At 46.8% G+C, this 13,857-nt stretch overlaps 1 protein-coding gene across 2 annotated transcripts in view; it reads right to left on the bottom strand.

The window, feature by feature from the left end:
- NBAS (NBAS subunit of NRZ tethering complex) overlaps positions 1 to 13,857 on the bottom strand; it is a 1,762,396-nt gene that overhangs the window by 1,238,321 nt on the left and 510,218 nt on the right. For both annotated transcript variants that reach the window (XM_069235962.1, XM_069235961.1), the window contains exon 20: positions 13,450 to 13,554. In XM_069235962.1, coding sequence (XP_069092063.1) covers positions 13,450 to 13,554 — 105 coding nt within the window. The remainder of the gene's footprint in view (positions 1 to 13,449; positions 13,555 to 13,857) is intronic.

A 13,857-nucleotide genomic window follows, 5' to 3' on the forward strand; every position in this document is an offset into this window, starting at 1 on the left:
GGTGGCTGGGAGAGGCGACCAGCGGGCCCCCATCTGCCTCCGGAATCTGGACGTGGCCAGGAGAGTGGCCCCCATGGAGGGAGCTCCACCGTCCCTAAGGCTGTGACGGTGAGAGGGCCATGCTGGAGAGGTGAGGTGCTGCCAGGCAAATGGCAGCCACCAGCTGAACAGAGAGCTGAGGCACGGCCCTTGGGGTTGAGCTGCACATGCAAAGAGGAGGCCTAAGTGCGGTGAGCTGTAGAGGCAGTGAAAAGCGACCTGCTGGCCCTGTTTGCCTCTGCAGCCTGGACGCAGCCCGAAGGGGAACTGCCGTTTCTGCAGTGGTGGCAGTAGGGGAGCGCGCAAGGGCCCCGGCCACCTAGAAAGAGATACCTGGGGGCCTTATAGAGGTCAGGAGTGGCTGGTCCACCGGCGTAGGAGGCAGAGGACATTGGGGACGCTGCTGTTCGATTGAGCAGATGGAGGCGGCAGCCTTCGGCTAAGAGGAGGGCCCTGTCCAGCGGTCACGCAGTCCAGTCGAGGAAAGAAACAGGACTGGTCGCGTGGCTGCTGCACCGGAAGGAGGATGTTGGCTGAATTGGCGGCGAGGTGGGCTCTGCAGAAGACGAAGCAGCTGTGGCTGGAGTTGGGGCCCAGAGGATTATCGACTTACCAAGCCAATAGAGGTGGGGGGGCTGGAACTGTGGACTGAGGCTGAATGAAAGACTGTGGTGGTCCCCCCTCCTGAGTGACCGGGCTGGAGCCGCCGGGGGGACCTACAGAAATCGCGGCGGCCCGCATGGGAGGCTAGTGGCACCCCAAAAGGAACTGGAGCGGCCTATTATGCGGATCTGTAGAGGAGGGATGGCAACACCCCCATGGAGGGGCTAATGACATTGTGGTGGGGAGCTGCTAGAGTCTGGTGGAATTGGGAGGGGGTCCCGGTGGAGTGCCAGAGTGACTTGCGCGGAGCCAGGGAACGACAGAGGTGGGAGCCTTCCAGCATCTACTGTGGTGGTGGCGGGTGACATATCAACTGCGGGCCACAATGGGAAAGGACAAACAGACCCGGTCAGCCACGACACAAATGTGCATAGACCAGTTTGTCACGGGTGCGGGCTCGACTTCTGCTGGAGAGTGTGTGTGGGGGGGGGGGGAAGAGTCCCTCCCCCCAGGGGACGTAGCCACCATTCTACAGGCCAGACAATCGTCTCAAACAGCAGTAGAGGCCAAAATTGGGAAGGAGAGAGTGGACGTGGCCCTGGTGCGTCAAGATCTGCGCAATGCCACGGCAAGAATCAAGGAGGCGGAATCAAGACTGTCCAGCGTGGAGGATGAAATAAGTACCCTCAAAAAGCAGGTTTCCCAGCTTCTTAGGCGGACATCCGAATTGCACTGCAGAGCAGAGGACGATGAAAACCGTTTGAGACGCAACAACATTCACATAACTGGCGTCCCTGAGAACACGGAGACTTCCTCCCCTGCCTCATATCTAGAGGACTCGTTTAAATATTGGGTACCATTGAGTTCCCTCATGCCCTGGTTCGCATTAGAACAAGCACATAGAGCACTGAGGGCCAGACCCCATCCGGCGTCCTCACCGAGACCAGTCACACTTAGATTCTTCAACTATAAAAACAGGGGTGCGGTGTTGCAGGCAGCCCGTACCCAGGATGAACTGCACTGTAATGGAGCAAAGGTTCTTGTATTCCTGGATAACATCAGGGAGATCCAGCAACAGCGCTGCTCCTACAATGAAGTGAAGCAAAAACTGAGTGCCATGGAAATACCGTACCGTCTTCTTTTTCCGCCTCGCCTCCGGGTGGGACACGCCAACAAAACCCAGTTCTTCGAGTCTCCGGAGGCGGCCTGGACGTGGTTGACGGAGGAGCCCCTGATGACAGCTTATGGGGGCGGCGCGCAGAGGGGGCGGCTGGCCCCAGGTTCGGATCATCTGTCTTCCCAACCAAAGAGCCAGCGACGCAGTACCAGGTCTGGGAGGTGCAGAGGAAGGAGGGGGTCCCTACCGGGCTCTCCCTTGTTGCGGTTGAGAGATGGGTCTGCCAGCCCAGCTTCCTATGGAGAGAAGAACACTAAGGAGACTCAAGAGATAATGGCCAGCGCTTCGGTGGGGGGGTGACCCCCGAGCCTAGAGGGTTTCCCCGGTGACTCTGATTTGTCCAGGAGCCCCACACTTTGAGTGTTAAGGAGGAATGGGGAAGGACAAGCTCATTTCAACACTTGTTTAATTTGTATAATGCAACTGTGGTTTGAATTATGTTTAACTAATCCGGCTCAATGAAGGGGTCACCACTGCTAGTCAGTTTAAGTTTGAGCTAGGTTTTCTAGAGTTCACTGTTGTATGGGGGCGACAGATACTTCTTTTTGGGGGGGGGAGGGGAGTATGGGACGGGAGTTGGGGGTCAAGGGTTTCCCGGTCAAGGGGTAGCCCACGCTGCTGTGTAGAATTGTTTTTGGTTTTCCTTTATTTGTTTACTTCTTTCACTTCTGACATACAGGGTCTTAGACACACACATTGTTTAGTGGTAAGCGTGGAGGGATATGGCGATGAGGATTCCAAACGCCCACTTGACGGAGTGGGTGGGGTGGCCCCTGGCCGTAATGCTCTATCAACTTATGCACACATAAATGGTGGGACCAGTACAAGTTGTCTCCTGGAACATTAACAGACTGCTGGATAAGATTAAGAGCACAGCAGTCCTCACATATGCCCACTACCATCGAACTGATTTGCTCCTGCTTCAGGAGACTCACTTACTTGGGGACCAGTGTCCTTTTCTAGCACGTAAAGGCTTTGATAGAGTCTATCACACCAGGTTTGCTAACCGGTCGAGGGAGGTGGCGGTGCTACTGCACCAATCCTTTCCCATAATGATCACAAAAGTGCAGAGGGATACTGGAGGGCAATTCCTGGTCCTGTCTGGGTACCTTGAGGGACTTATACTTCATGTTGTATGTGTGTATGCCCCCCCCAGCCACTCTGCGCACAGTTTTAAACGACCTTACCAAAATTCTCCAGGATCTGCCTCAGGGGACTACTCTGATAGGGGCAGACTTTAATGCGGTCCCTGTCCCCCAGGGGGACGTGTCGGGACCTCCACTGCGCCATAGGCAGGCAGCGGCCTCCAGCCTGACGAATTGGATGGCATCCCTAGGGTTATGTGATGCATGGAGAATCTGGCACCCATGACAAACTCAGCTCACGCACATATCGGCGGCACACCAAACACATTTTAGAATATACCTCATCCTTTTACCGGCCATAGACTGCAGCCAGTTCACGCATATTGAGATCCTTCCACGGGGTATTTCTGATCATGCTCTGCTGCAGCTGGTGCTGGGTGCAGCCTCGGCGGCCACATGCCCACTATGGCAAATGAATGCGTGGTACTTACCGCATAAACCCTTTGTCATTCAGGAGTACTCTTCCTTTAACACGACCTCGGTCCCCTCGGCGGGTACCTTGTGGGGAGTGTGTAAGGCTGTAGTGATGGGGGCGATGAAGGGACTGGTCCGCGCCCGAGAGAAATCCCAGAGGCTTCACATTTTGAGCCTGGAGGCCCGTGCCCTCCGTCTGGAGGCTACTCAATCCACATGGTCCACTGTGGAGCTGGATCGGCAACTTAGGCTCATGAGAGAGGAGATACGCGACTTCTCATTGGATGTGCAAAGGCACTTATGGGGCGCCTCCACTGCCCAGGTGTGTGGGTGGGGAGACAAAAACGGGAAGCTGCTTTATTGGCTGGTATCACACCATCTCGTATCTAGAATTTTCCCTGAAATTAGTACCACAGGGGGGAAGTAGTCACCAGGTTAAAAGAGTTAGCTGAGGCCTTTGCCTCTTACTACAGCGACCTGTACAAAGCCTTCTCGACGATTATCCCAGAACACGCTCGCCAATTCCTACACAACGTTCCCATCCCAGAGCTGCCTCAAACAGACAGAGACATCTTTGATGAACTAATAATGGGAGAGGAAATATGTGAGGCGATTAAGTCACTGGGGCCCTGGAAAACTCCTGGACCTGACAGGTTTCTGCTGGAATTCTACAAAATGTTCTAGGAACGGTTAGCACCTCATCTGCAGGCCCTCTACGAGGAAGTGGCCCAGGCTGGCACTGGTGACAGAAATAAAGATGATTTGTCTGTCTGTGTTATTTTCTTCTTTCTTTCTTTTTGTTGAACATCAATTAAATGCTCATTAAAAACACAATTTAAATTAAAAATAACAATCTGCTGTGACAACACCAGCAGCCCCAAGAATAAAGCGCTCAGACATTGCTAATAGGGAATTCCACCTAATGCTACACAAAATCATACGTCACTGTTCATTTCTCTTGTGCTACTATACATTGACTTACATGTTCTTGTTCATTACATTTTGAAATCATTAAATGTATGTTTCACTACATCATACACATTACCACTACAGAAAATAACAGCAAAAACAATTACTCAGTTAATAGGTTATATGTTACAAAACACATGCTTGGATAGGCAAAAACAGTGTCTGCATAAAGGGAGTCAAAACAAGATTCTGTTCCTAGGTACCAAAACAAATAGAGTGCTTCTGTGTGTCAGTTCCCCCAACTATCCACACCACCACCACCACCACCCCACCCTTAACCATTCATGCCAGGAGTCATACATTGCTTGTGTCTATAAGGCAAGTTAGTTTATGCCCAGTGGCTAGAGAATGCTTAAGCCGTCTGTCAATAAGTGATATGTACACATCTGAAGAGCTTCCTGAGCAGAGAGCTTGACAGTTTCCATCCTAACCAGTGGCCACCTCTCAGGCTGGCTGGAACTATTGTTTGTCGCCATCTATGTGTACATCCAGAACTGTATGGTGTGCAAAACCTCTGGAGCGTACCTAACTTACAACAATACAGCCCGACCTTTTCCACGGGGCTCCATCTGTTCTTCGGGGGGAAATGGAGGAATTCAGACCAGTTGTATATTGCACCCTGCGTCTCAGTCCCTCTAACCCCGATTTTTTCAAAAGGCTCACCACTGACTTGATTCAGGTACATACCAAAGCCTGCAACTGACAACACTTCAGCCATAGCAAGCTCTGGAAACTTCAGCTTCACTTTGTTCCTGAATAAGAAGCTAAAAAGGTACCCAAATGCATGGCCTTTGGTTTCTGTCTTAAATTAACTGCAATGAGCGGTGGGGCTGATGGATAAAAGGAAACACGACCGTTCATTAAAAAAGAGGAATTAAAAAATACTGTTTTTCACCGCAATTCAGCATTGCCAAAATTGATCAGTGAAATTAAATTCGTTTTAACAAGTAGAGCTAGCTTGGAACCCCGAAACAAAAAGCCTCATGCCCTGGAGTCCACTGGAGTATAGAACCGCACCTCTCAACGCCTGCAACCATGAGCACCCAAAATCTGTGATTGGTGCAAAACCTAAAAACCCAAGAAACTACAGCTCTTCTGCAACGTATAGGTGCAGTGTAAGGGTGAGGGGGTGGCAGACAGTAGTAATAGATTACTGCTGGGAAACGGAGTATTTGACTTGGAACACAGCTCGGATGCTCTCAGTCTGGGTACCGAATGATCAAGTTTTTACCAACCGAACTACCAAATAACCTTAACTACTGCTTGGTGACTCAATTTGTGGTTACTTGTAGCTACAGCCCCTTACCTAGCAACTTGAAGCACCAGCAGACAGACAGCTGGAAAGAAGCTTGACATACAGGCCCCCAAAGTGAGGACAATCATCCACCCCAATACAAAGCAAAGGTCATTGTCACTCATATAGACAAAGTGTACCTATCCTTCACGAGGAGGTATTAAATAGCATGATAGCAGAAGGTGGGAAAGATGACTCCAGGGTGGGTGAACAAGGAAACTACTGGCTCTGATATCAAAGGCACTACACGCCAATAGTTAGGCACATACAGCCGGCATTCCTGTCATTCGTATTAGTGATGCTTGTAAGACAATAGCCCATTGAGGCTTCTGAACCTTCCATTTTGCATAAGGGACATGCTTGTAGTAGAGTCCAAGAACAGAGACTGGGGAATGCCATCTATGGTCAAGGAAGCTTATTTGCCAAAAAAGTGGAACCATTAAAACCTGTTTCCAGCTCATATGCCTGAGCATTGCATAGAAGATCCAACAAATGCAACCAAGCCTGCCTTAAAAGGGCCACTGAAGAGTCCACAGACATGGTCACCGAGTCCACGGTATTAAGGGTAGACCTGAGAAGTTGTTGAGCAGTTACGCAGCCATCCTGAACTACTTTTGCAAAGTATCCTCTCACGTGTTCGAGCAAAAGAGGAACCACCACCTGGACCATGTTCCAAAGAGGATGAGAATAAACACCAATAGGCATTTGGCAATCCACGAATGAAGATGCACTGAAAATATCCGTTAGACTGGAAGAAGTGGGTGTGGGGACACATCAAATCCTGTGAAAACAATGGGCCATAACCTCAGCTCCTTGGTTGACTGACTACAGAAAGGCTGGATTGTCTGGAGCCAGCCAGAAATGATGAGCAATTTCACAGTGGATTTACTGACCAGAAGCTGATTTAACCAAGGAGACATGATAGAGTCTAACAGTGACTTATTACAAAGCAACAGGGGTTCTGACACAGAAGAACCAGGCAGAAGGATTTCAGTCAAAATGTTTATGTTAAACTCTCCAGCTGGCAAAGTCAATTCTAGGACTAAGGTGCTTAAGTCCACAAGCACCATAAAAAAACAGAAAATCCTCGAAAGGTACAGCTGAGGGCCAATAGGGGACAATCTCACAGGAAGGACTACAGTCATTGGAAATCTAGAAACTAAAAAAGGTGCATGTTTTAGAGTCAAATTAAGAGTGAAGTGGGTCTGCCTCACTACTGACCTTCTGGATGTGAAATGTTTTGACTGAATTCTAGGAAGGCCCAGAAGAGGCCACAGATAGACCCTGCATGTGTATTCCTCCATGCCCTAAACAAGTCTGACACAGGACAATTCTGAAAAACTCAAAGACATAAACAACTTAAATACTGGTGCTGATACTGAAACAATCAGCAAGGTCTTTTTTGGCAAAACAAAGGCCTGTGATGTTGAAAAAACACAATTGATCGATGGTGCTGGGATAGAGGCTGGTGGTAGGAATAGACAAAGGTCTCACAGGCACCTGGGCCAAAAGACACGCACAACAGAGAGTCAGAGGAGGAGTTTAGTCAGTACAGCCTGGCCAGAAGCCACCACCTGACCAGAGTCAACAGGGGCCAAACAAGCCAGGAGCAGCACCAGCCAAAGCTGGAATAAAGTTTGGCAATGGCAATGGCCTTATGTCTACCAAAACAGAACAATTGTGAATATATTGTTCAAGATCGGAATCAGGCAACAGGCCTATTTACCCAAAGACCTGTAGTGCGACCAAGAGCATTATCAAGATTAATCAGGGTACTACGTTAGGTATATGGCCAACTTCAAATTGAAATATGTCCTCTGGAATGGAGCTTCTGACCGTACCTACCTCAGGAACGTGATCCGATGAGGCACAAACTCTGTCACTCATCACGATCCCTATGTGTGAAAGAAGGTCCTTCTCCATCCTCAACAGATATGAAAGGCAAAAAGACATGACCAGATGTGGGTCTGCAGGCATGAGCAAACGCCCAACCTAATGCAGGTCATTGCAGGAGCTCAAAGAGGAACATTAAGAGCAGCAGGAGTGGCTGTTATGGCAGTCTATCGCTTCTTTGGTGACAGTGTCCCAAAAACACCTCAAAACAGTAGTTTTGGATTAAAGTAAAAAGAAGAACTACTCCAAATCTCTGTCAAAAAACATGAAAAAAGGAATTGAGTTCTGAGTGCTAGAATGGCGTTATATACTATTCTGGGTTTTGTGATGTCACATCCGGGGACCTACTGGCATTGATGATATCTACCAGGGCAGGAGATGTTTCCAGATCTAGTGCGAGAAGAGGGCAGATTAATCATGTGAGACATCTGCAGGGAGAAATATCAATCAGGAAGGGCTTTGACCCACTGACTCTTTCCGGGAAGTGCTAGCACAGGGTGCTTGCACAACATCCATGGTTGGGAGGTAAAAAAGAGGACAAGGACATCATCATGCTCCATATGCATAACAATAGTGCAGAAGGCAGGTTTGGGGGGGGGAGAAAAAGGCTGTCTCTGGTGAGGTATTTAGCCCAGTAGCCTCCTGAAAGTCCTTAAACCAACTGTCCTGCTTGTAGGGCTGACTGAACTGATCACCCGGGTCATAGTTGTTATCAGAGTCGGTCCCAAAAAGGGAATACAAAGGATGCTGCCTGACTTGAGGTAATGTGAGTGCAGAAACAGGTGCCTTGTCAGACTCAGACTGTCATTGACTCGGGGTCAGAGAGGACTACTGTGGTGGCGAGGTAGGCATTGACATATATGGGCCTAGCATATTTTTGGGCGCTAGGGGCAGTGTCGGAACTGAAGCCAAGGGCAGAAGGGGCACAGAGGGTCCAGCTGGCACAGTGGGAGAACCCCCCGGTGGGAGTCTAGGTGGAAGGCCTCTTAGCTCTGAGTGGCCCGAATGCGCACCAGATGATAGCTGCTTGAAACTCTTCGATTTGGTGCAGCATAGCTGAAGGCCCTGGAAACCTGGATTGTGCCAGAACCAGCTGTGGAACTGGCTGCCAATTTGGCAGATTTTAAGAATGGGAACAAGATGGTTGGTGCTGCCCACATGCTTCATCAGAAGAGTGGGAATGGAACAAAGGAGTAGTAACTCTGCTTCAACTTTTGTTTTTTGTGCTTAACGGAGGACTTGAAGAGCAACGAAGTCCGACCTCCGGCCGTAACACGATCAGGATCAAGCCTTGGAGCAGGACTTTGAGTGTTCTTAATGCTGCGTCTTCTTGTGCTTGTTGAAATAAGTTTTGTTGTGCATTCTCTGATGGCCTTCAGGTTCAACGACGTGCAGTCTCCACAGGTCTTGGAGTCGTTGCCGCAACCCCAGACACCACAGGCAAATCTGGTGGGGATCTGTCACAGGCATCTGCTTGCAACACTCTTTACACGGTTTAAAACATGCTGTCTTAGAGAATGACATCCCTTGCATACTGGATAGTTTTTCGAGGCAAAATCATGAAAAAGAGGTCTCAGACGAGACACGCTCCATATCCGTGTCTGGAGGCACAGAAAAGAAAGAAACTGACATCAGCATGCCGAAGTGGTGCATATATAAGCCCTGCACTTCAGAACGCTGTCAGTAAGCAGCCACATGGTGCCCCCTTCCAGCGCACAGAGGTACTATGGACGACTGAGTCTGACGCCTGGGGAATATTCAAAAGGTCAGAAATCTGCAGCTAGAAATCCCTATTAGAAAGGTCTTCCACCCGTTTGATAATCTTGCCTACACTCAACAAGATGCCTGACACACAAAAGCACTTAACCACATCAACTGGTCCTTTCTGGATCAAGCACTGAGTACAGAAAACCTGGGCCGCAACTCGTCATTTTGCTTGTGGCCAGCTACCAAACACCAACAACAAGCATTACTGTCAGCGGTACAAACTCTCACCAATCCCATTTGGAAAAGGTGTGAAACAAACTTGCTTTGGAGGCTCTCTTCTTTGCAGTAATGACAGAACTACTTGCAGATAGAGAGAGAGTGACACAACAATGACATATGAGGCATCCAAGTGGACCAGGACAACTTTAAGCTCACAAGGAATGTTGATGACAATTTGGTATCTCCTGCAGACCTCCTGCACTCATTGCCTTCTTTAACTGCAGTGCTAGAACCTCAAACTGCCTCAGGGTAATCTTTTAAAAAATCTAAGGGGGTTATTCTAACTTTGGAGGAGGTGTTAATCCGTCCCAAAAGTGACGGAAAAGTGACGGATTTACCACCAGCCGTATTACGAGTCCATTATATCCTATGGAACTCGTAATACGGCTGGTGGTATATCCGTCACTTTACCGTCACTTTTGGGACGGATTAACACTCCTCCAAAGTTAGAATAACCCCCTAAGCGTTGAATCTAGCTGTCCCACTTGATCAAGTGCTGAAATTACAGTTTTTCTTCGCCCCCAGGAGGACTTCAACCTCTTTTACATATCTGGGCGTCCAACTGACATGTTCAACTCCTGAGACAATATAACTCAACTTCACATCCCTGTTCAGCAAAACCTGGCATATGTTCCAACATGGCACATGGGGACTTTATTGTACATTGGATGTGCTGCCGTGAGCAAACTAAATAAAAAATATTAATAAAAAACTATACTTGTTAATAATTGGCATGATGAGATCTGGGAGGACTTTGTGATGGAAGAATTGACACATTTTGGAAGACTTTTCTGCATTTGACTTGGCTGGAGCCTGGTCCTAAGATTTCTAGCGACTGATTCTGTGAGCTAATCTGCCCCCAGCAAAGCAAGTCGTATCTCCCAGCTGCCTAATAGATTCTCTCAGTCTAATTCAGACTCTTGTAGGGTTGACTTAACCTCACAGTAAATGTTGTTGCTATGATCAATTTGGATATGTCTTCTTTCATCATGTCAACTTTCTTTTCTAGTATCAGAGATATTCGTGATATGGTTGTGGAGGAGTGAGGTTGGTTTTCTCAGAAGGTAGTGGTTGCTGAATGTCTGACCACCAGTGCACTGGGCTGTAGGTTGGAAACGTGTGTATTAGAAAGCTTTAAAAAAAGCGCTACACTGTAAACTGAAGGGTTGCAAGATCTGTTTAACCTAAAAGATTGTGATACCAAAAAACACTGTGGAATCTGAGGGATGACTTGGCTACTTGAGAACTTACCCTGTAAAATGTGGTTTCCTGAAACATAGTTGTGTGTTGCCTGAACCAGCTCTAGTGCCTAACGCTTTAATCTGTGCAACCTGTGATAGCCCTGTTCTGACCAGCCCAAGCATTTATATTCCATATCACCACATTGTGTCCATTACTTGCTAATTTATTTTGCATCAGGCCCCAACACTTTTAAAGTCCAAGATGAAACTTGACAGGCATACCCACCTCCTAAAAGTTTAGTCCGATATCTGTTCATCATTTTTTACTCAAAAGTTCTCTTTCGTCCTGCAGTTCAACAATGTTACCAAAATGTGTTTTACCACCGTTGTTTCCATTAAAGGGGCTTTGCCAGTGCTGATGATACATCACCAAATTACTCTTGTCCTATCTCACATAGAATATTGTACATCAATCTATTTAGGCCTCACAAACTGATTCCCAAGCTCAACACAGGTCAAAGTATGCTGAAAAGCTGATCCATTACCTAAGAAAGTCCGATCACATATCCTATAGACTGATTTCACTCCACTGGCTGTGAGTTAAGGGCTGAATTCAGAAACCTGTCCCTCTTCATAAAGACCTGTACATCCGAACTATGCAGTACTATCGGTACTGATACTTCTGTATCAGACGCTCCAACTCCCCTGCCAGCCTCCCAGAATAGCCATTGTATCTGTTCCCAGTACCAAATCTCGTATTTGGTTGTGGCCGCGCTATATAAATACAATAAAAGAAAACCTGTGTTGTCACAACACTGTGACCTAACATAAATTAACACAAGCTTTTTGCCTTTAGGTACACAGGTTCAAATCTCCACCTCCGTCAGTTACTGTGTCTTGCAAATATGTGAAATGAGCACAGTGTGTGATAATATTACCATGTGTTCCAACCCAAAAACACCCCACCCACTCAGCACTTTCAGATAACTTAATTAAGCTGTACATAAACTGAGCAACTAAGAAACATATGGGCTCGTACAGCTGTAACTTTTCTCACTGTCTTTTAAAAAGTTGCACCATTCCTTAGTCTTCAGAGCAAAGAAGCTAGAACTTCTGTGGGGAGTAGTGGAGTGGCTTGCCCCAGACAGTTGAAGAAATGTGCACAATGTAATTTGAAGGAATTTAATAGTTCCCTATCTTCACCACAGTCCTCTTTTGCACACAGAAACCCCACAATATTATCCTTTAATGAAAAAAAAGCGTATAATATGTATCAAAGCAGTGTAGGCTTTTTAGCTCTCACAATTCTAGACGTTTAGGTGACATTATGTCATGATATATATATATATATATATATATATATGCACACACACACACACACACACACACACACACACACACACAGACACACACACACACACACGTGGGGTTTTGGTCAGCGTCCTTAAGCTATTGGCTTTCATATGTTTGCTATTGCTTGACTGGGCTGTCCATCAATTCCATGGCATACCGTGGATTGTAAGATTGTCTCGTTGGTGTTCTCATAAGATTTTGCTAGTTGGCTTTAATAGGAAGCCCTACACACCTTGTCAATCACATTCCCAGTCTTTGCTCTTCATCGGCCTAAGGTACCTGAAGTAACTGAAGTAACTGTATAAGATACTGCAGACTACATCAGGTAAGAGCTGACTGCAGAGCACGAAAACTGCTTGCTAACGGTGCAAAAACAGACGGACTGACAAAGCAGATAGGTCTGGCTTGCATTTTAAGGCACAAGCCAGGCACATTGGCATTGGAAATCCGTCTTGAACACTGCTTTGTATGTTTACCAGTGCTTTAGATGGGCCGGTACTGTCCGGTATGAGTACCGGCCTTTTTTTATTTTGAGAGGGAAAGTACCGGCACTTCTCAAGAAAAACGTAATACTTTTAATTGGAGAGTACCGGCATTTCCTTCTCGGAAACAAGCCTGTACTCTGGCACAGAGTACCTGCACTTTAATTTTTCCATTTCAAGCACTGCCCTTATCCTAGCATTTGATGTATTAACACTAGTATTAGAGGTATTAACGCTAGTATTTGATGCATTAACACTAATATTTGCTGTATTAAAACTAGTATTGGATGCATTAACACTAACATTTGATGTATTAACACTAGTATTTGATGCATTAACACTAACATTTGATGTATTAACACTAGTATTTGCTGCGTTAACACTAGTATTTGATGCATTAACACTAGTATTTGATGCATTAACACTAGTATTTGATGCATTAACACTAACATTTGCTGTATTAAAACTAGTATTTGCTGCGTTAACACTAGTATTTGATGCATTAACACTAGTATTTGATGCATTAACACTAGTATTTGATGCATTAACACTAACATTTGATGCATTAACACTAACATTTGATGCATTAACACTAGTATTTGCTGTTTCAACACTAGCATTTTCTGTATTAACAGTGGTATTTGATGTACTAATTTGTTTCACACAATGTTGTCTCCCATGATGCTAGAGGAAAATCCATCTTGACATTTCAACCCTCTCCCGCCTAAACTCTCTTCATCAGATCTTGACCTTTCAGTGGCAAATCCCAGAAACCGCGCATCTCGCAGCACTTTAGAAAACACTGTACAACCTGCCTTCCTCTGGGAGCGCTTTGATGGCTAAAGGTGTACACCGAAAAGCTTTCAAACATTCCCAAACGCACGAAACCAAGAAGAATAAAAACATACAGTACCCGAGCGTAGGTTCTTGCTGACAAGACAATATTCTGGTTTCGGAAAGTCTTGAAGAACTCCGCGTTGTATCTCTCTTCAGCGGCGTGAGGCCCTCCAAGGATTTCCTAACAGGCAAATTAGGCATTTTTAGAAAATTATTCCAACAGGGTGCTCAAAGTGTCAGAACAGCGGAGACAACGAGATTAGAGAGGCTTATGACAGAGAGCACAGGAATCCCTCTCGATGGAAAATTAAAATAAGCACCGAGAATCCGACCCTGTTGGCTTCTGTGCAGTGAAAGGGTTTTCTCAATCTTCAGTTGGATGCAGAGGACAGGGACCACGTGGTCAGGAGTGTTCTATACACACAACAGGCACAGCAGAGGAGCGGTGTGCTAACACTCCAGCACTTTGGGCTCCCGCATTTAG

The sequence above is a fragment of the Pleurodeles waltl genome, chromosome 5, assembly GCF_031143425.1.
Source record: "Pleurodeles waltl isolate 20211129_DDA chromosome 5, aPleWal1.hap1.20221129, whole genome shotgun sequence".
Taxonomy (NCBI): Eukaryota; Metazoa; Chordata; class Amphibia; order Caudata; family Salamandridae; genus Pleurodeles; species Pleurodeles waltl.